General features: G+C 39.8%; 1 protein-coding gene across 2 annotated transcripts in view; it reads right to left on the reverse strand.

Annotated features, from left to right (window-relative positions):
- The window catches only part of HPS3 (HPS3 biogenesis of lysosomal organelles complex 2 subunit 1), a 34,035-nt gene extending 16,319 nt beyond the window's left edge, over positions 1–17,716 (reverse strand). For both annotated transcript variants that reach the window (XM_067554144.1, XM_067554227.1), the window contains exons 1-13: positions 17,480–17,716; positions 16,263–17,173; positions 14,275–14,769; positions 12,971–13,157; positions 11,457–11,545; positions 10,749–10,941; positions 10,420–10,501; positions 7,295–7,449; positions 5,799–5,907; positions 5,398–5,579; positions 4,900–5,080; positions 3,978–4,208; positions 274–459 (exon numbers count right to left, since the gene is read on the reverse strand). In XM_067554144.1, coding sequence (XP_067410245.1) covers positions 274–459; positions 3,978–4,208; positions 4,900–5,080; positions 5,398–5,579; positions 5,799–5,907; positions 7,295–7,449; positions 10,420–10,501; positions 10,749–10,941; positions 11,457–11,545; positions 12,971–13,157; positions 14,275–14,769; positions 16,263–16,701 — 2,529 coding nt within the window. In that variant the 5' untranslated portion in view covers positions 16,702–17,173; positions 17,480–17,716. The remainder of the gene's footprint in view (positions 1–273; positions 460–3,977; positions 4,209–4,899; positions 5,081–5,397; positions 5,580–5,798; positions 5,908–7,294; positions 7,450–10,419; positions 10,502–10,748; positions 10,942–11,456; positions 11,546–12,970; positions 13,158–14,274; positions 14,770–16,262; positions 17,174–17,479) is intronic.
- Between the last annotated feature and the right edge of the window lie 1,771 nt (positions 17,717–19,487).

The following is a 19,487-nucleotide window of genomic DNA, read 5'->3' on the forward strand; positions in this document are numbered from 1 at the left end:
TGAATTTAATGCATGTCTTTGGCTGAATTTAATGGCTGGGGCCTTCCATGAAAAGAACCAGTCGTACTCCAGTTAAAATTTCTATCAAGCTTGGGGATAGAAGCCGCTGGGCTTTCATAATGTTTTCCTGCTGTAACTCCAAGAATGATTCTTGATTGTTTTGGTCATCTCTAGTTGTTAACATCAGGCATGTGAACATGGCTTTGTCGAAGCTAAACCAAAACAAAAAACAAAAAACCCCACCATGCAACAATTCTGCAAAAACAGACAAACCTTGAAGTAAAAGTCTGCTTCTTCCAATTCAATTTTACTGTTCTCATATAAAGCCAACATCGAAGCCACCAGCAACCCAGGCTGCGTCTCCTTGAGGTGAACAGCAAGTTCAGTTGGAACAGTCTGCCCTTCTCTCTGCTGCCTCAGAAGTCTTGGTTCCCCAATAAAGCCACATGCCAATCTCATCTACAGACACAGCCATTTACAAGTTAGGCAAAGAATCCAACCCCTCCAGAACAGAGGGCTTACTCAAGCAATCAGACTTATATAGGTGCAGTGCAGGGAGGATAGAGAGTGAATTGTAACCTTCTCACAAGGCTAAGCCCTGGGACTGTAGTGCAGCTCCCTATAGCTACTACTTCAAGCTATGCAGAGGAGTAATGGCTGCAGGCACTCGCATGGGTGCTAGAGCCACTGGGTCTGTGGAATCATGGATCTCAGCCATATGTAGCCCCCAGTGCTGCCCTATACATGGCTGGCATCCAAGGCATGCCAGGGTTGCAGGCCCAACACATGCCTTATATGGAACAAGGACTTTGTACAGGTCCTCCATACTTTACCACTAATGCTGTAAGATTTTATTACTTTTGTTCTTGCTCACGCTCTTAGGGATCTTCCCAGTTCCAGAAGTCTGGACTTTATTCACTATATATGCAGAAAACCAGACAACTCTAAAGCCAAAACCAGTGCATTAGGTGTTTTTGCAAACTCCACCCAAATGGCTTTCAATGGGATTTGTGCTCCCAAGTCAATTAGGTGCTTTTGAAATACTACCCATGAATAATAAAAATTAATTTGCAGCAAGATATACTGTAATAGCCCCTTGCTTCCAGAGGTTAACGGTAATTGGGATAAAATACAGCATGACTTTACAATAGCTCATGCCAGACCAACCTCATCTCCTTTTTTGAGAAGATAACAGATTTTTTTAGTCAAAGGGAATGCAGTGGATCTAATTTACCTAGATTTCAGTAAGGCATTTGATACGGTTCCACATGGGGAATTATTAGTTAAAACTGGAAAAGATGGGGATTAATATGAAAACTGAAAGGATGAAGAATTGGTTAAAGGGGAGACTAAAATGGGTCATACTGAAAGGTGAACTGTCAGGCTAGAGAGAGGTTACTGGTGGAATTCCTCAGGGTTCGGTCTTGGGACCAATCTTATTTAGCCTTTTTATTACTGACCTTGGCACAAAAAGTGGGAATGTGCTAATAAAGTTTGCGGATGACAAAGCTGGGAGGTATTGCCAATACAGAGAAGGATCGGGATATCATACAGGGAGATCTGGACGACCTTGTAAACTGGAGTAATAGAAATAGGATGAAATATAATAGTGGAAAGTGTAAGATCATACATTTAGGGACTAAATGACAAGAATTTCTGCTATAAACTGGGGACAAATCCGTTGGAAGTGACAGAGGAGAAGGAGGACCTGGGCATATTGGTTGATCACAGGATGACTATGAGCTGCCAATGTGATGTGGCCGTGAAAAAAGCTAATGTGGTCCTTGGATGCATCAGATGAGGTATTTCCAATAGAAATAGGCAAGTGTTAGTACCGTTATACAAGGTACTGGTGAGATCTCATCTGGAATACTTTGTGAAGTTCTGGGTCCCCCATGCTTATGAAAGATGAATTCAAACTGGAACAGGTGCAGAGAAGGGCTACTACGATGATCCACGGAATGGAAAACCTGCCTTATGAGAGGAGACTCGAAGAGCTTGGCTTATTTAGCCTAACCAAAAGATTGAGGGAAGATATGATTGTCCTCTATAAATACATCAGAGGGATAAGTATCAGGGACGGAGAGGAGTTATTTAAGTTCAGCACCACTGTGGACACAGAAACTAATGGATATAAGCTGGCCATCAGGAAGTTTAGACTTGAAATTAGATGCAGATTTCTAACCATCAGAGGAGTGAAGTTCTGGAATAGCCTCCCAAGGGGAACAGTGGGGGCAAAAAGCCTAGCTGGCTTCAAAACTGAGCTTGATAAATTGGTGGAGGGGATGGTATGATGGGACAGTTTAGTTTGGCAATTGACTGATCTTTGACTACTGGTGGTAAATATGCTGATGGGATGTTAGATGGGGTGGATTCTGAGGCATTACAGAGACTTCTTTCTTGGGAGTCTGGCTGGTGAGTCTTGCCCACATGCTCAGGGTTTAACTGATCGCCATATTTGGGGTCGGGAAGGAATTTTCCCCCAGGGCAAATCGGCAAAAGCTCTGGGGTTTTTTTGCCTTCCTCTATAGCATGGGGCATGGCTCAGTTGCTGGTGGATTCTCTGTACTTACAGTCTTTAAATCATGATTTGAGGACTTTAATAACTCAGTCATAGGTTAGAGGTTTATTACAGGGTGAAGTTCTGTGGTCTGTGTTGTGCAGGTCAGACTAGATGATCATATTGGTCCTTTTGACCTTAGAGTCTATAACCCTGACAGATTCAGGAAAAATACTTGTTATTCATCAGCTACTGCTGTTTATGCAGCAAATGGAAGTTAACATATTAACCCGGCCTCTGAGGCCATCTTTACTTGCTCTAGGTTCTCTCTCCCTTGTTCATCCTTTATATTACTTCATCAGTACTGTTGCATCCAGTGAGAGAGCAATGAGCATGCTGTGCCACAGAAGAGACAGCAGGTGGTGCAGAACACCAGTGTAATGGATGCTCCTAACATACCCTAACTTCCACATTCTGCAGTTCAGAAATCATGGCTGAGTATGTAGTTAGTGATGGCTCTAGCATCAGCCCCAGGCTGTGATATACCCTATGGTTCTTATTTTCTGCCAAAATTTAGACACTTCTGACTTCCCTTCCAAAGCCATTTATAAACAATGACTAAAAATACAAAAGGGATGCGCTCACTCAAGAGCCTGACAGTCCAATCTCCCTTGCCCTTTTGCAATACTTGGCTTTAAGCATCCTGATCAAACCTACCGCCAACTACTAATTTGTGGCTTTTAACTTCACATATGGCAATTTGGACTGAAACATCGACATCAGGGTCAGATTTAGTCTGTGTATAATGGTTTCCTTTCAAAGTGTCTGTAAATCCACAGAAGTCTGATATTAACCCCTGCTGCACTACATTTCCTTCATTTAAGCAGGATTCTTACTCTGACTGCACTAAAGCACACTCTCCCCCTCCCTCAGTAAGGATAAAGTGCCTTTATTACAGTCGAACACAGGGTGGAGATTGGGGACAGTGGATTGGATACAGGGAACTCTACATCCATGACATGGACATCCTGCCCACAGCTCTTTGCACACAAATACCAAGGGCTTTCGGTGTGCAAGCCAAGGGTCAGGTAGGACAACTCTGGTGGGAGGAGGGGAAAGGAAAGGAGCACCGAGGCTACAATGCTCCAACTAATAATAATTCATTTACTTTGACTTAAGTGTTAAGTGCTTTGTGATTAAAGTATTTTAAATGTTTAGTATTAAAGTAATAATATTTTAATTATATGCCCATATGTATAAGGGAAGTCTAGCTTCCCTACAGAACAACCTAAACAAACCCAACACATACCTCATCAACGCACCTCTCCTCTCAGATACCCAATAAAGACCATTCAGTGTGTGAGGGAAGACAGGATTTCCCTATGATGAGACAACTTTGTGGCAAACCTGCTGAGTTGGGTTTAACAGAGAATCTGGTACTAAATGAGAAGGTGGCCACATGGGCAGCATTGTGTACCTCTGTATGACAGTCCATCTCATTTTCATATGCCTCTAGGTCTCCCATTTTCAGAGCCATGGCAGCTTTGGTTAGGGTCACTGCCACTGATGGCACAATCTGTTCCACTTGCTGCAAAAACTCCATTGCCATCAAGGGACATGCATTCTGCATGCAGGGACTGCAGAGCACATGGGGCAGCTGGTTTGGTTCAGCAAGATGGAATATTTGGAGCACTATGGCTGCTGATTCCTATTAAAATAAAAGCCATTTAAAATAATCTTAGCCTCCTACATGTACATTAGAATGAATAAATAAAATCAAGCTGCTGGTGTGCAGAAATGGTACAGACTTGCTTTCAAACATAGGGGCAATATTGTAGCTGCTAAGCTACTGCCCACAGTGGTAGGAGCAAAGGAACTCCACCTGACAGCATGTCCCCAGAGACATTCTTCCAACAACCAAAATTCCTCTGAGGGGCTGGAAGAGCAGGGATGGGGTTTCAGCACCCTTTAAAGGTGGCATTTGGAGATGTGACTATGGCTTGGTTCATTACAGTGATAAGGGTAGCAAAAAAAAAAAAAAAAAAAAAGTTTGGACCTAGACTTTCCTGGCATATTAGTATCTCCATTCTTGGTCAGAACCCTATCTCTGGCAAGCATTCATGCATCATGATGGCAAAAACCACAAACGCATTTTTCTGAGGAGAGTCCTGAATAGGAAATGTTGCTAAGCTCTGTGTTTACAGAAATTATTTCTTGTTTATATTGTCAGCAAAACTAAGATGGGTCTCCTTGTGCCTCTAACATGCAAAGGAGAATAATCATGAAACAAGAGATCGGGAGCCTTCCAAATTTTAAGCAACGCTTCCCTTTGTAAGTGTCCCAAGTTCCTCCAGAATAGGAAATAAGCAGTAGATTAAAGAGAAAGTTCCTATTCTTACTTTGCTTAGCTCTTCATTTAAATCTTCATAAAGAGAATGGTTTAAGTAAAAGATAAATCCTTTTTCATATTTCTGTGGTCCATCCTCTACCGCTGAGTCTATTCTCTTCAAAACTTCAGTTATGGATAAACCAGACATCTTGTAGTAAGGCAGGGCAAGATGGGAATCCTTTGTGTTAAACCTGAAAGCAATGGGGGAAGAAAAAAGAGCAGACTTTTGCAGCAGTAATTTTACAGAAAAAAGGATTTCACCCTGATCTGTAAAACGTTTGAGGCTGGAGACATTTCAGCATCTACGCATTTCTATTCCATGCTTAAACAAAGACCAAGTCTCATGAAGGAGAGACCAAGCTGAGATGAAAAATCTTTACAGTCTGCCAAGAGATTATTTATGCAGTGCAAGTGTAAAATGGGGACAAGAACAAGTGATCCCAGTTTCTTAAATTGACCTAGGAGAGCATTCTGGGAAACCAAATTTAACACCTTTCAAAATACAAACCTGCTGTAACAGTCTCCTAGGTGAGCACAACTTTCTCTGAATGCTGCCAGGAGCATCTCTTTCTCTTCTGATTCCATCAGACTGGGGTCCATTAGAGCTGCTCTGACTAACAAATGAGCCTCACTTAGAAGATGGATGCAACTCTCCGTTCTTACATTTTCATACGTTTTACTATAGTCTACCTAGAACAAATTAAAGAAATACTTAAGTCTTTAGCCCACAAGGCAGAATGTTTATAAGCATTTTTAAAGTTGGCAGAAGCCATTTTAAATCTTGATTGATTACATGTTGCAGTAGATGCATGAATAAATGATAGGATATCCAGAACAAAGGAGTATCTCACATCTAATCTACAAGATGATGCTTTTATCACCAATAATCAAACAGGAATTGAGCAATACCATTTCTTTGTAAAGTTGAATGGTTGAAATAGTGTTCACAATATATAAATTCCAGCCAGGTTCTGACTCAGGTGGAGTCTTGAGTTTGACACTATCTGCCTTTCTGGAACTGAAACGAGAGAAGGAAAAGAATGGTGCCATTGCTGTTCAAATACAAATTACGTGACTAAACAGAAGCTTTATATTAAAGACTTACTCAACTGATATCTGCATGAAGTGAACAGAATTAGGAACTCACTCACATGAATAGATCTCTTTTAGAGCCTGTCTACACTTGAAAGTTAGTTTGGATTAAGGCGGGGCATGAATTTAAAGTGCAATAGCTATTCCTAAATAACTCCAAGTGTAGATAAGCCCATAGTCCATAAGGTCTTTTCGGCAGGAACCGTGGGTAGATCCTTAGCTGGACAATTTACACCACAGACTTTAATGGAGCCAGAGATTTACAACAGCCGAGGATCTGCACTTGTGTTTTTACTTGCATGTCATGCAGCATTCGGCACACTTCTGCCACTTCAGAAACTATTACAGAGGTCACTATAAGACAGTGAGTCAAAAAACTTGAAAATCTTGAATATTAATTTTTCATCTCAATATTGGCAAGGTCTTTAATATTTTGACGTTCTAGTATTCTGGGAGGTCACAACTTAGTTCACTAATTTTGGATAGTTGTACTTATGCCATTTTCTTATTTGATTAGATGTGAAGTAGTTTAGATACTTTTCTATTCAACTGAATATAGCCGCTGAAATAAAGAGTTAGAGGTTTGAATCAATTTGATTGATAATGTGTTGTTCAGATAGCTGTGGCAGAGAATTCTATTAAAAGTCCTTGCTATACAGAAAATAGTGTGTTAGACTGCACGTTCACTTAGAATTGTGCAACCCCAAATGACTTCATATGGGGAACACAGCACATTTTGGCCCCATGCTGCTATTTTTGTTATACCTCACTACAATGATGCGTTGGACTTTGTTCTCTGGGACAGAAGTACACGGCGCTCCCCAGAATCCAACCCCAACCTTTGGCAATATATACCCCAAAATCCCACAAGGGAATGTACAAGAACTACACCTTGTTCTGTGCTGTGATGCATCTATTTCAGTATTCTATCATTGTCACGCAGAAATGCAAATCTATCTATGATGGTGAAAGACAGTAGGGATAGAAAAAGCATATATAGATTTCTAATAGATTGTAACACTGCCTCTTAGGACAACAATTTTTCATCATCTTGAGAAATTTACACACTAGGTTACAGACACTTATAAGCCTTGCTCTACCCTTTCCACACTTTTACAAGACAATCCATTGGAATAAGGACCATTTCATTTGGTGTGTTACAGATCAATAAAAATTCATAATCTTGATTACTATTTGGATCCTTAGATTAATCATATTTCCAACAGATACAGCCCTTTCATACATACTCCTTCAATCCCAACAAGCCAAGATTGCCTCTTTCATGAAATTGAACATTGAATTATAGCACTTACAGGACCCTTCTTGGTGGCTTTCTTCTTTCAGTAATATCTTCACTATCTGCCTTAGTCAGAAGAATTATGTGGTTGTTGAAGTGACAAATAGCTTTCAGCCCTATAAACAGCTGCATTCTTAATGCACAGACATCCAGAGACACAGGTGGACAAGCCTATAAAGGAAATGATTACTTTAGGGTTAAACTTTAGAACCAGAGGGTCCATAATTAACAAGATAGGAACAAAAATCTGAATTTATAGGCACTTTATAACTTTAAACTTTTTAAAACTAATTTAAAATTACATAAAATCTATATTAAAAGAACATTAATATTATAAAGTTAGAAAATGCCAGAATTAAGGTTGCATATAAACTGACAGTCATAAAAGTCTTTGTTTTTCTTTTTTTAAAAACATTGGCAAAACATATATTTCCCTAACTATTTTTAGAAGTGGCCGAACAGGTTTAGCTGAAACTTCCCTCAAAAATTCAGCCTGAGGCATCCAGCAAGGAAAATTTCAGCCTGAATGAGCTTATGTTTGGCAAAGTTATATGCAACTTAAAACAGCAGGATGGATTAAAAAAACAAAGTTTGTTTGGGTTTGTTTTTTAGGGAACAAAAAAAATCAAAATCTGATTTTATTTAAATAGTTTATAGTGAATTTTGTCTTTAACATAGGTTGTCATAAATTTCAAATTTATTTTAAAAAGGTTTATAAAATAAACCTATCATTTAATTTAAAAAGCTAGCATCAATGAGACCTTAATTTTTTAGGACTTAAAAGGTGCTGCTTTTTAAATCGTATATAGAATCAGAGGAAGACGTCTACGTTTTGAAGTCAACTCAAGCTACATGAATGTGTCACAATGTTATGTACTGCAGAAAGTATGTATGTTATTTTCAGTCTTTACAATGGAGCAAATACTGGTATTTACATTTTTCCAGATGTAAATATTTTCAGCTTCTGTTGTGAGGAAAGCTTTTGATTTTAATTACTTTTGGCTTCAATTTAGCTAGCAGAAAGAATATTTTCTTCATTTGGACTAGTTGGGAAAAAAAAACAAAAAACAAGAAAGCTTGTTTTCATCTTACAATCTATGAATAAAATCCGTGAGGGAGAGGGGCAGATTTACTAATTCTGACAATTTGAAGGACATGAGGCTAGATTTTCAGAGATATTTATGCACCTAAATATGCAGAACGGCATCTAAAAGGGCCTAAAGCAGGTTAGGCACCTAAGTTACACGGCTTCCAATGACAGTTAGGTATGTAACCTGCTTCAAACACCTTTGAAAACACTACTATGGGCCCAAAATAGCTTTAAAAATCTAGCCCATGGCAACCAGAAATAGTCAATTAACTAATTACACTTAAGATTTCCTCTGTTTACTAAATCAAGTTTTGAAATACAAAAATGGCTTTTGATAAATATACTTTTTCTTGCATACCCAGCCCATTTCAGATAGCTTGACGTAACGGATACATTTTAAAATGCTGTTTTTGTGCAACTTTAATCCAATTCTAATTTCCATCCAATTGCAGCTTCCAAGGGGGAAAAAAAAGTGCATCGTTCACCATTTTCTAACACAATAAAAGTGGAAAAATTAAGACTCTGAGTAAGTACATGTTAAGCTATGTAACTAATTGCTTAAATAAATGTGTATAGATGCACTGCAATCACCTGGTTAGCAAGAAGTACCAAATTTAGTGTAAAGGCTATATTAGCTGCAAATCAATATGCTTTAATGATTGTACCAATCAATGAGTATGAATGAAGAGTAGCTAAAAAGAACAAATGCAAAACGAGATTAAAATTGATTATTTAAACAGAAAAGTTTCCTGCTTGCTGATTTAAATTGTGATTAAAATTAATTATTTAAAAACCAGCCAACTAAAACAACCCTCAACTGGACAACAGGGTATTATATTATAACAGAAAGTCTCATGCAACCTTAACTATAGGAATCACAACATGAGATGCTTATAGTATATAAAACTAACAAAAACATTTACAAACTATTATGTGTAATGGTAACACTTAATTGCTGACTCGCTCAACTCTTAAACTGGTTTCCATCTCCCTCTATCATATAAGCACCATTTTATCCTGTATGTTGGGACTAAGGCAAATTAGTTTTCCTGAACAACATTTTGGATGACCAGTTTGAGGAGAATGAGAAGATGACTTGTCCCCAAATGATTAAACTGGCATAAAATGAATCCTATAAATCCATCCACTTAGTCAAGCAAGAATACCTGGTTATATTGACTATCAATCAAGTATATTATGTGCTTCTTCAAGAAATCTCCAAGATTTTTGCTAGGTTATTTTAGTCACACACCTCCTCAGTTCAGACTGGCACATGCCACTTATGTGAAAGTCGCTCCCATATTGAAAAATACCTTCTATTTCATGGTATAGTGCTTGTTCAGAGCTCAACTTCCCTCTCTCGGCAACCTACATGCCAACCAATATATTTGAAAAGCATATAGGAAAGTCCCATAAAATATGCTTTAGCCTGTCTGTCCTAATAATAAATATATACATATTACTTCAGTCCTGAATAATTCAGCAGTTTACCACAAACAAATTTGGAGAAGGGGAACAGTCTAAGCCTTTAATGGACTGAAAACCTTCCTTGCCAAGACAAACTCAGAGTCCTATATTTCTCCTACAACAGCTGAGCACACTTCAAAAACAGCTGAGAAGAGAGGGCTTTGAGATATATTTGCTACATCACTTTAGGCTTCAGAAAGGTCATCAGCTGCCACAAGATGATCTTTGAACCCTGAATTCAGGTCTTGGCAAGAAAGTAGTCAATTATCTTCAAGTTACAAAAAAATAAATCCACATTTGTAAGCCTTCATAAATATTCTGTAATGATTTAGAGTCTTAAGGAGCCATCGTAGATCCTGTTTCAGCTACAACTTCCACAATCAGTAGAACAGAGGAATGTGCCACTGTGAAATATTAAAATCAAATCATTAATGCTTTCTTCTGTTATTAAGTTCTATAGGCTGAAGCTATTAAATAAGATTTAAAGAGAAGGCATACAGCAGTGTGAAGATGATAAATGCCTTTTTGGTACCCACATTTGCTTTTTAAGTTTTGCCTCTGTCATGAGACTATTAGGAGCGCACCTTCATGATTGTATCAATATATGGGTCCTCCTCACGAGCTGCCGCTGCACTGCATCGCACTGTGAAACACTGCAAGCTGTTACTAAGGCAGAGAAAAGACAATATTGATTAAAAAGAAGATTGCTTAGTTATTGCCAATCAGGAGTACAAAATATTCAAAAGTTTCCCTTGTGTGGAATGGGCCATAGAGTGGAAGCAGAAGACCTGTAACACTATCACATAAGCAAACCTAGGAAGTTGCAAAGAAGGGTGTGATGAAGATATTTAGGGAAATGATGAAAAGCAGAAAAGATCAGTGAACACAAGGATCAAAGTTATAAACACAGTACCTTGTAATAACATGTAGGAACTGTGGGGTAAGAACTGCTTGCTGAGATTTCTCTGAGTATTGGTAGGTAGAAAGCAGCTCTACTAAATTCCCAACTGCATAGAGATAGCCAACATGTGGCAAGGAGAAAAAACAGAAGACACTCAGCAATTCTTTCTTGGCTGCAGTTTTCCCATTGGCCATCATGGAACTACCTGTATGTAACAATAAAAGAAAAGTATTGCTAATGTTTGATTTATCGTGTACTTAACATTCCTATCTAGAGGGATTGGGAACGTTTACTCTACTCCAACTACATAAATGAAGTTTTGACTGCTGGTTGTAGTCAGAGGCAGCCCAGCATCTTGTGATAACGTTAATAGTAATTTAATTTAAACAACATAGCATTTATGAGCAACTCTCATGTGTCATAAAATGTCAATTTACCACACAAACTTAATTTTTCTAAGTCAATTTTTTATTAATACTCAACAGATTAAGTTTGGCATAAACTTTGTGACAACATTAAAGAGTTTGTAGCTCTATTTTTCTTATTGGAAGCTCAGCACAAGTTATTGAAAAGGAGGAAGTAATTTTTTTCTTCCATGAAATGTGCAACTGAAAAAAAAAGAAACAGTGTATAAGAGGAGGAATACAAAGCAGGTTTTCCCCTAGGCCTTCTGTGGCAAAAAAAAAAAAAATCGCAGTCTGCATATAGGCATACATTTACCTGTCTGGTACATAGGCAGCAGCTGAAGAGAGTGCAACTTGGTCTCTTCAACAGAGGAGACAAAAGACGACAAATCTGGAGTAAAATGTCTAGAGAAAAGTCATGGGATATCAATGAGAAACCACTTCAAGACATTTAACTAGGACAAGTGAACAGCAATAACGCTAGAAATAATAGCTGTTTTAAGACCCCATTAGTTATTAAACACTATGTTCTTAGAAGTCCAACTGCAGTAGATGCTGGTTTGCAGCAACACTTTGTAAGAGCAATTGCCCTGGGAACACTTTCCCTACTGTGAATTGTCAACACTTCCCATAACAGCAAGAGCCGCTTAGGAGCAACATAGCAAAAGGGCACTGATGTGTTGCTACTAATGAATCTACTGTACTAGCATTTTTAATATAACTAGGTGTGATGAGTTTCCCCACCCAACTAATGAAATGGTTAATGGGGGCCTGAGTGACCAATTAACACACCTGGTTGTACCTGGAGGGAAGGCCACCTGCAGTCAAAGAGGAGTCCCAGCTGGGGGAGGAGTTGAGTGGGTTCTATAGAGGGAGGATGCTCAGAATAGAAGATGACTGCCATGAGAGAGGGGAAGAATGCGGTAGTCTCTCTCAGAGTACTAGAGAGCAGAGGAGCTGCAGGAGGGAGTTTATCCCCAGCCATGATGGGAGAGACCAGTGGGAGTGAAAGACTCTGGAAGTGGGCCTGAGAGAAGGTCAACCCATAGGCAAATGGTCTGGGTGGGAGGGGGAGAGTGGAGTTGAGGATCCAAACTAGGAGCAAGACTTCAGGGAGACAGCCCTGGAAAGTCAGCATTCTGAACATGAAGGATGAGCTGGGGATGACCCAGGATGGGTTAAAAAAATTCACCTTTGAAACTCAGGCCCCAAGTGTTTTGACTGAGGTCACACAGCAAGTTAACAGCAGAGACTCAGGCCCTCTTGATTGGAATATGCAATCTCAACCAATAAGGACCATAACCTGAAGCAGTACCTGCACCAGAACAAAGGTCCAACACAGTGGGAAAAGTGCATTTCCTGGATCAGTGAGCCAGACAGTGCCAAGCCATTGCAGGGACTCAGTGCCCTTCTCCATACTACAAGAGACGCTGCTGTGGAGGCTCTGTACACTGCCCCAGAGACAGACAGTATGGGAAGTAGGGATGTTAAACACAGCCAGAAGATTTATATACACAGCAAATCCAAAGCTAAATTCCATTTTAGAGTGGAGCAGCATGCCACGTTCCCTGTAGAAACTCTCTGTAGGCTAGCTAGATGGATATGAAAGTCCTGAGGAATGGGACAAGGATAGGTTTGAGGATATCTTCCCTCAATGCTTCAGAGCAATTTCATTAAACCAAAACCTGTTTACTCAGGCTTTGTTCTATTTATAAGGATGCTGCCCTATAGGAAGTGAACTATGGCTTATTTCCATGCCACCAAATGGCAAAATATCAACACAGTATAGGAACACACAAGCCACATAGTAGCACATGCAATTTTTATTACCTGTATAGGAGATACTGCACTTGGAAATATTCTGTATCTTCCTTTGCTAACCCTGTTGATTCCAGTGTTACCAGTATTCCGCATAGTCTGCTTTTCTCCCCAAGTAATTCCATAGGCTTCTGACAGATGACAAAGTCATCTGATTCAAGCTGGGAAGAAAAGGCTGAAGAAACTTCATCTTTTACACCTTAATTAAAATAAAATATTTGTATAATTTTACAAACCAATACCCAGGCAAAACTCAACAATAAGAGTGAGATTACAGTGTGTTCACTTAAATACTTTAAGGGCAGCGACATAATTTGTATCAGCCTCAAACTATAGAGATTTTGGGTTTTTGTTTGTTAATAAAACTGTCAGTCCTTTTCAATCTTTAAATGTTAGAGAACCTAAGAGTCAAGGGTTATGACACAGAACTATATTTCCCAATATAGAGAAAGTGCAGTATGATTTCTGGAGGAAGCACAGATTTTTATATTAAAATTGTGTGGACATTCAGAAGTGTGTCTGCCCTACAGGCAGTAACACTATACTGAAAAAAGCAGCTAGAATGGAGTGCTGAATGTGGTCTTAGCCTCACTTTTGCTCAAGCAAGTAGAGCCCAAAAGCACTCAGAAAGAGGTCTGAAATTGTCAGTTAAACTGTAAATCATATAAGGACAACTACAGGCACGCATCCAGTCACCTGAGGATGTTCAGACCCATCCTCGCAAGCTATGAGAAATTTAAATGTGAAACCTGTCAACTTGCCTTCTCCCGTCTTTCCACTAGGATTTAATTTTTATGATAGACCATCTTTTATACAATACATCCTGAATTATTTGAATTTTTTAATTCCTTTTAAAATAAATGTATTTGTACGGCACCATGTTAATATCTATAGGGTTTTTAAGCGACCGAGAAACTGACTAGACAGGGAAACATTGAAGCTAACTATATACAAAGTGCTGACAAATATTCAAGTGTTAGTTCAGTTTTTTGCTTTAATTCATTGCAGTTATAGGCCCTGATCCTGAAAGCATTTATGCAAGAGGTGCATACTTTTATGCATGAGAATAATCTCAATGAGGAACAGCTAAGCACATGTGCAAGTGTTTGCAGGACTGGGGAATAGTAATTCTGGTGTTACATGTAACTATAAAAGGTACAAACTTTTTAGACAGAAATGTGATATTCCAGCTGATGGTGTCCCTCTAAGATATTCTGAAAAAGTTTGTAGAGAATCCAACTTCCTTGTGCACAGTTTGAAGTCAATAAAAGTCAATCTCCAGATCTATGAAAAGGAAAATTAAATTCCATATTTACCTTCATCTACAAGCTTTTCCAGTGCTCTGACTTTACCTGCACATACTTCAGTGCTAGCTGCACCTTTTTGAACAGGTTCCAGCTTCAGGATTAAAACATCCAACTCTGTTATTAGAGCTATGTACCCAGCACAAAATGCTACTTCTGTAGGGGTAACATTATCGATGTGCAAAATTAAGGAGAGTTCAAAGTCCAATGTAGTCAGATCGTGATTTATGACAAGATATTTCAATCCGAATATGACCAATTTATTTTTGCAGCCAACAAGAAGATCTCCATTTACAGGACAACACGAAAAGCACAATGGTGGGTCCGAAAGAGGCATTTCCACAATTGACATCTGGACTTTAGAAGGTTCACTATACGACTCTTCCACCTTGTGACCCACCATCCGAACACACACTCGAGTGTTCTCTGTTGACATACATCTCCAGTTCATATAAGCTCGTAGGAACGTGGCCTTGTTTTTCTCCTCAATTGTCACTAAATAGTCTCCTGAAAAAAGAGCAACAATACTGTGATAACACTAACCCATAGATTAGACATAACAATTTATGCTGTTTGCAAGCTATTGCTTTCATTAAAAGAGTTGTGGAATTAAACAAATTTGTAAAATCTGTATGAAGTTTTATTCTCATTACCAGTTAATTTTATAAACTCCTACATCATCATATAAGCAACAATAGTGATACAGGAGTCCTACCCCAATAAAATATAATTTGTTGGCTACAGTTCTGAGCTGTTATCAGCAGTACTTAATGATAATTCACATTAAAAATATTATGATTTATCTGGGAAAGCACACACTTGAGAAGTTCAAATAAATCTGAAGTATCTCAATTAACTTTAGAGAGTGTACTAGTACATACGTTCTGAACATTTTTAAAAACTATAATTGAATCTAGACTTTGGTAGTTGCACAAAGAATGTAGGATCATTAGTACTCATCAGGAGTCAGCCAGAATGCCAACACTGTGCTCAGTGAAGACAATAGGAAGTCAGGTAGAGAAGCCAGCAGGAGTCAATATCTCAAAGAGATATTGCTGGGCAAGTTCAAGTCTGGCTAAGGACACTTTCACTACGCACAAGAGAATGCTCCGAAACCAAGCGAGGGAAAGTATACACACTTCACCTCTTAAAAAAAGAAAGGTGTAAGAACACTAGGCACACTTTCTCCAGCACTCCTGAGCACCTCTGCCTCCTTCCCACTCCATAGGCAAAAATCATCCACTACTCACTACAGTTCTGTATCCCTGGCTCCGTTACTCCTCTAGTTCTAGCTGATAAAGCCAAAGCAGAGTTCTTAGAATTCAGTGGTTCTTTCTAACCTTTTTGTCTACGGTACTTGAGAGCTCATCCAGTCCCTGATCCTGCACTCAGATCTCCGTGATGAGTCCCTTGAACACAGAAGGTAAAATCCCCTCCCACCCATCGCCATCATTCTCAACAAAGGAGAATCAAATACAGACATGCACCTTGCACTGAAAGAATATCCTTTCGTTCTGGGGGAGGGCTTCTCCAATGAACAGGGGAAGCAACTGAAAAACAGGAGCGGAAGGTGGAACAAACAGAAGAAACACCACCCGAAGAACAGCTCTGGACAACTGGAAAGTTTGTCTCTCTCACCAACAGAAATTGGTCCAATAAAAGATACAACATCACCCAGCTCGTCTCAGAAGACACAAGTCATTTTCAGTGGCACAGGGCTCAGGAAGTGCTGTACTTCCCTATCTGCCCCACCACTGCAGGTTGCCACTGGCCCAGTCCTTTTCGGTGCCACCCTGAGTTTTGCAAGACGAGACTGCAGTCACGGGGCGGCCCCATAACCTGTGAACGGTCAGCCCGAAACAACGTCGCTTTGGGATAACGCACACCACCCCCACCGCACATCAGCGTTCCCACGGGACGCCAGCCGGACACGACGGCTCTGTGAAGACGCACAGGAGTTTGCCCCGTGGAGCTAGTGCCGCCCCCGGCCCAGCTCTTACCCTCCTCGCTGTATGCCATGCGCAGCACCCGGCCCAGCGTGTTGAAGCAGCCCAGCGGTTCGCAGAACTCCTGGTCGCCCACGGCAAACACCTCTATCTTGCAGCCGGCCGCCGCGCACGCCACCAGCAGCGCGTCCCGCCCGCAGCAAAACAGCGCCGGCTCCTGCTTGCTGGGCACCACCTGCTGCGAGCCGAATGGATGCAGATTATAGAGCTGCACCATGGTGCCCGCCTGAGCCGGAGAGCGGCACCCCGCATCCCACGGCTCAGAACAGGCTACAGCCCGGGGACGCCCAGACACCGACTCCTGCACAGAGAGCAGGGGAGACCAGACGGTCCCTTCCGCAATATGCGCCGCCCCGTCCGGGTCAGGTGGGGGAGAAGACAGGCCTCGGCACCGCCCGGCCGGCCACTGCTTCCCAAAGAGGAATGCCTGCATTAATTTACGCAGGCATGTGTGTTAGCATGTCTGGGTGCGTGGCGTGCACTACTGTTAGTGTCCACATCCGTGTTAATGTGTGCAGGCCATGTGTGTCAGTGTTTGCATATGTGTGCGTGCAAGTGTGCTTGCACAGCTATTAGTGTCTGCATCTGTGGGGGGGTTAGTGTGGGCTTCACAGTATGGATGTGTATCTGTGTTGGCCTATCTGTCAGTGTGTACTTATATGTCTTGACAGGTATAATACATCTGAGGCAGACTTGGAGAGATACATATTTCTGAGTGATAGGCCAAACACAAAAAGGACTTTGGATGTGGCTGAAGCAGGGTTGAAAATAGTGGTTTTTGGAGCAAACAGAGAAGTTGCCGCTGAATAAAGATGTTGAGACACAGGGGTTTAGCTGGAGTTCAGAAAGCAGAATCAGGTGTGATGCTTGTTGTTTCTTTTATCTTTAGTGGAAGGTGAAAATACCTGTGAGTAAAATAGAGTAGGAATAAAGTAATCTGTGTCTGCTCTTTGCTCTTCCTATGAAGAATTAAACTACCCCAAAAGCCCAACTTTTCTTCAGCCACTCAGAAGTCTGCACAATGAGGAACATAGTGAAGAATCCTAGAACTTAAAAGCAAAGAAATAGCAAGTTTTTCAGTGTATTCTTCTCTTTGTTAGGCACATTGTATCTCCTGTGTACACTTAAGATGTTCAGCAAATAAACATTTACAAATAACTCTAAAATACACTTAATTTACCTTTGGCTGGCTTTATAAGTACTTTACTGACCTGTATGTAGAACCTAAAACATTTTTAGCTGTGCATTTTATATTTCCCCCTTCAGCTTGTAAAGCTTTTCCTTTTGTGCCAGGAATCTCTCTATAGAAACAAAATTTGAGGTTCTCTAACATCTCAGGGATACAGAATCAGTTACAACCAAATAGTCAGTAGGATCTTCAGCTGAGAGTCATATGATTATCTGTATAAATCAACATGAATTGCATTTGCTGTCACATGACATTTCAAAAGTTTTCTCTAAGCCAGTGATTCTCAACCTATTTACCATTGTGAGCCATACATGTAGCTCTCTATGTGTTATATAGGCCACCCCATGTGTGGGCCACACCTGTATGACCCTGAGGATATCACATAAATCATAGCTGTGGGCTAATTGGGCTGCCAACCACGGCTCTAATCCCTTAATGGGACATGATCTAAAAGGCCTATTCGAACTGACTAAAGCCCTTTCACAAAGGAAACTTCAGTATAATGAAAAGATCCTTTAATTTGTCTAAAGATGTATTTCCAGCCACTTTAAAAAAGAAAACTGTTAAAGGAAGCAAGGGAAAAATTTTAAATTATACAACAATTTCAGGCAGTATAGACCAGTTGATAGGGCCATAAACTGGGAATCAGGAGACAAAAATTCTGTTCTAGGCTTTTTATGTGACTTTGGCCATGCTGTGTGTCTGGGTTTCCCCTCTGTAAAATTGAGATAATGATATAGATTTAATACCTGTGTAAAGCACTTTGTAATCTATGAATGAAAAGTACCATATAAATGCTATTTTCTACATAAAAATAATAATAAAAAGCAACACTTTGGAAGGAATATTTGAAATATCAATAGGGTATTTATTAGAATAGTAAAATTACCCCCATGTGAAAAGTTAGTTTCTATAGTAAAGTAGAACAGGATTCTTGTAAATAAAATTGCTCTCATAAGAGAGATCCATTTGGTGAAGATGGATCCCCTAAACAAGAGTCTTTAAGTAAAATGAGAGTCCTTCTATTTACTTCAATGGGCTTTAGATTCTAGCTTAAATGCACTGAGAGAATCACTAGTTCACTAATTTTATTTTTTGGAGAAAATATGATTTTCATGAGTAGGAATTTTGAAAATATGGAATTTTAAAAACAGACATCTTAAACTTGGCAATCTTTCAGTGTTCTGTCATCAAAGGAAAATCAAATCAATAGGGACATCTGCTGGTCAGAAAGCAGTACTCCAAGAACATTTCCTTTGCACACTTTTGTCCTATTTTTCCTTTTGAAAATTGCAGCCTTTATTTGAATAGTTCACTAGTAAATAATTTAATAATGGCTAATTCAGTTCATAAATGTAACATCTATAGTAACTACAGACAAGTAAAATGAAATATTTATTTATATACCATACTATTCAGTGGTCTTTTAACCAACTGTATGTATATTTCTGATTCTTCTGTGAATTCCCATTACATAGGAAAAACAGGGTTTCTAAAATCCCTATCTCGTAAATTATGCCAATTTGTATCAGAGAGGGGCATGTGGGGTGGATCAGAGGGTGTAATGCTCTGAAATGTGCAGACAATGCCTATTGCTGTCTCCATGGAATGTCACTGTAGTTCTGATCACAGAACACCTGTAGAGGCCTTTCCCAGGTTTTGGGGGAATGAAAACTCGGGTGGAATATTACATAGAGGATTTATAATGGCACTGGAGTTTCCAAATCCTTTTACTCTGGGAATGCAAGTACTGAGATTCTTCCTGACCCCCTGCGAATACAAGTGAGGGAAGGCTTCTGGCATCCTCTTTCCCATTGCACATCTATACAGCTCATCAAAATCCAGCCAGTAATGTTCTGAATGTATCAAAGTAACATCTACTCATGTTCTTACCTGTGTTCATACATGACAGGCAACATTCCATACTTATATCCCTAAACATATTACCCACCTAATGCCTATGTAATTACTATGTTGATATCAACACAAAAAAATGAACTTCTGTAATTTGGGCCTTGGGAGAAATACAT

This window comes from Emydura macquarii, unplaced genomic scaffold (assembly GCF_026122565.2).
Source record: "Emydura macquarii macquarii isolate MOO-44397 ecotype Brisbane River unplaced genomic scaffold, CSIRO-AGI_Emac_v2 contig_18, whole genome shotgun sequence".
Lineage (NCBI taxonomy): Eukaryota > Metazoa > Chordata > Testudines > Chelidae > Emydura > Emydura macquarii.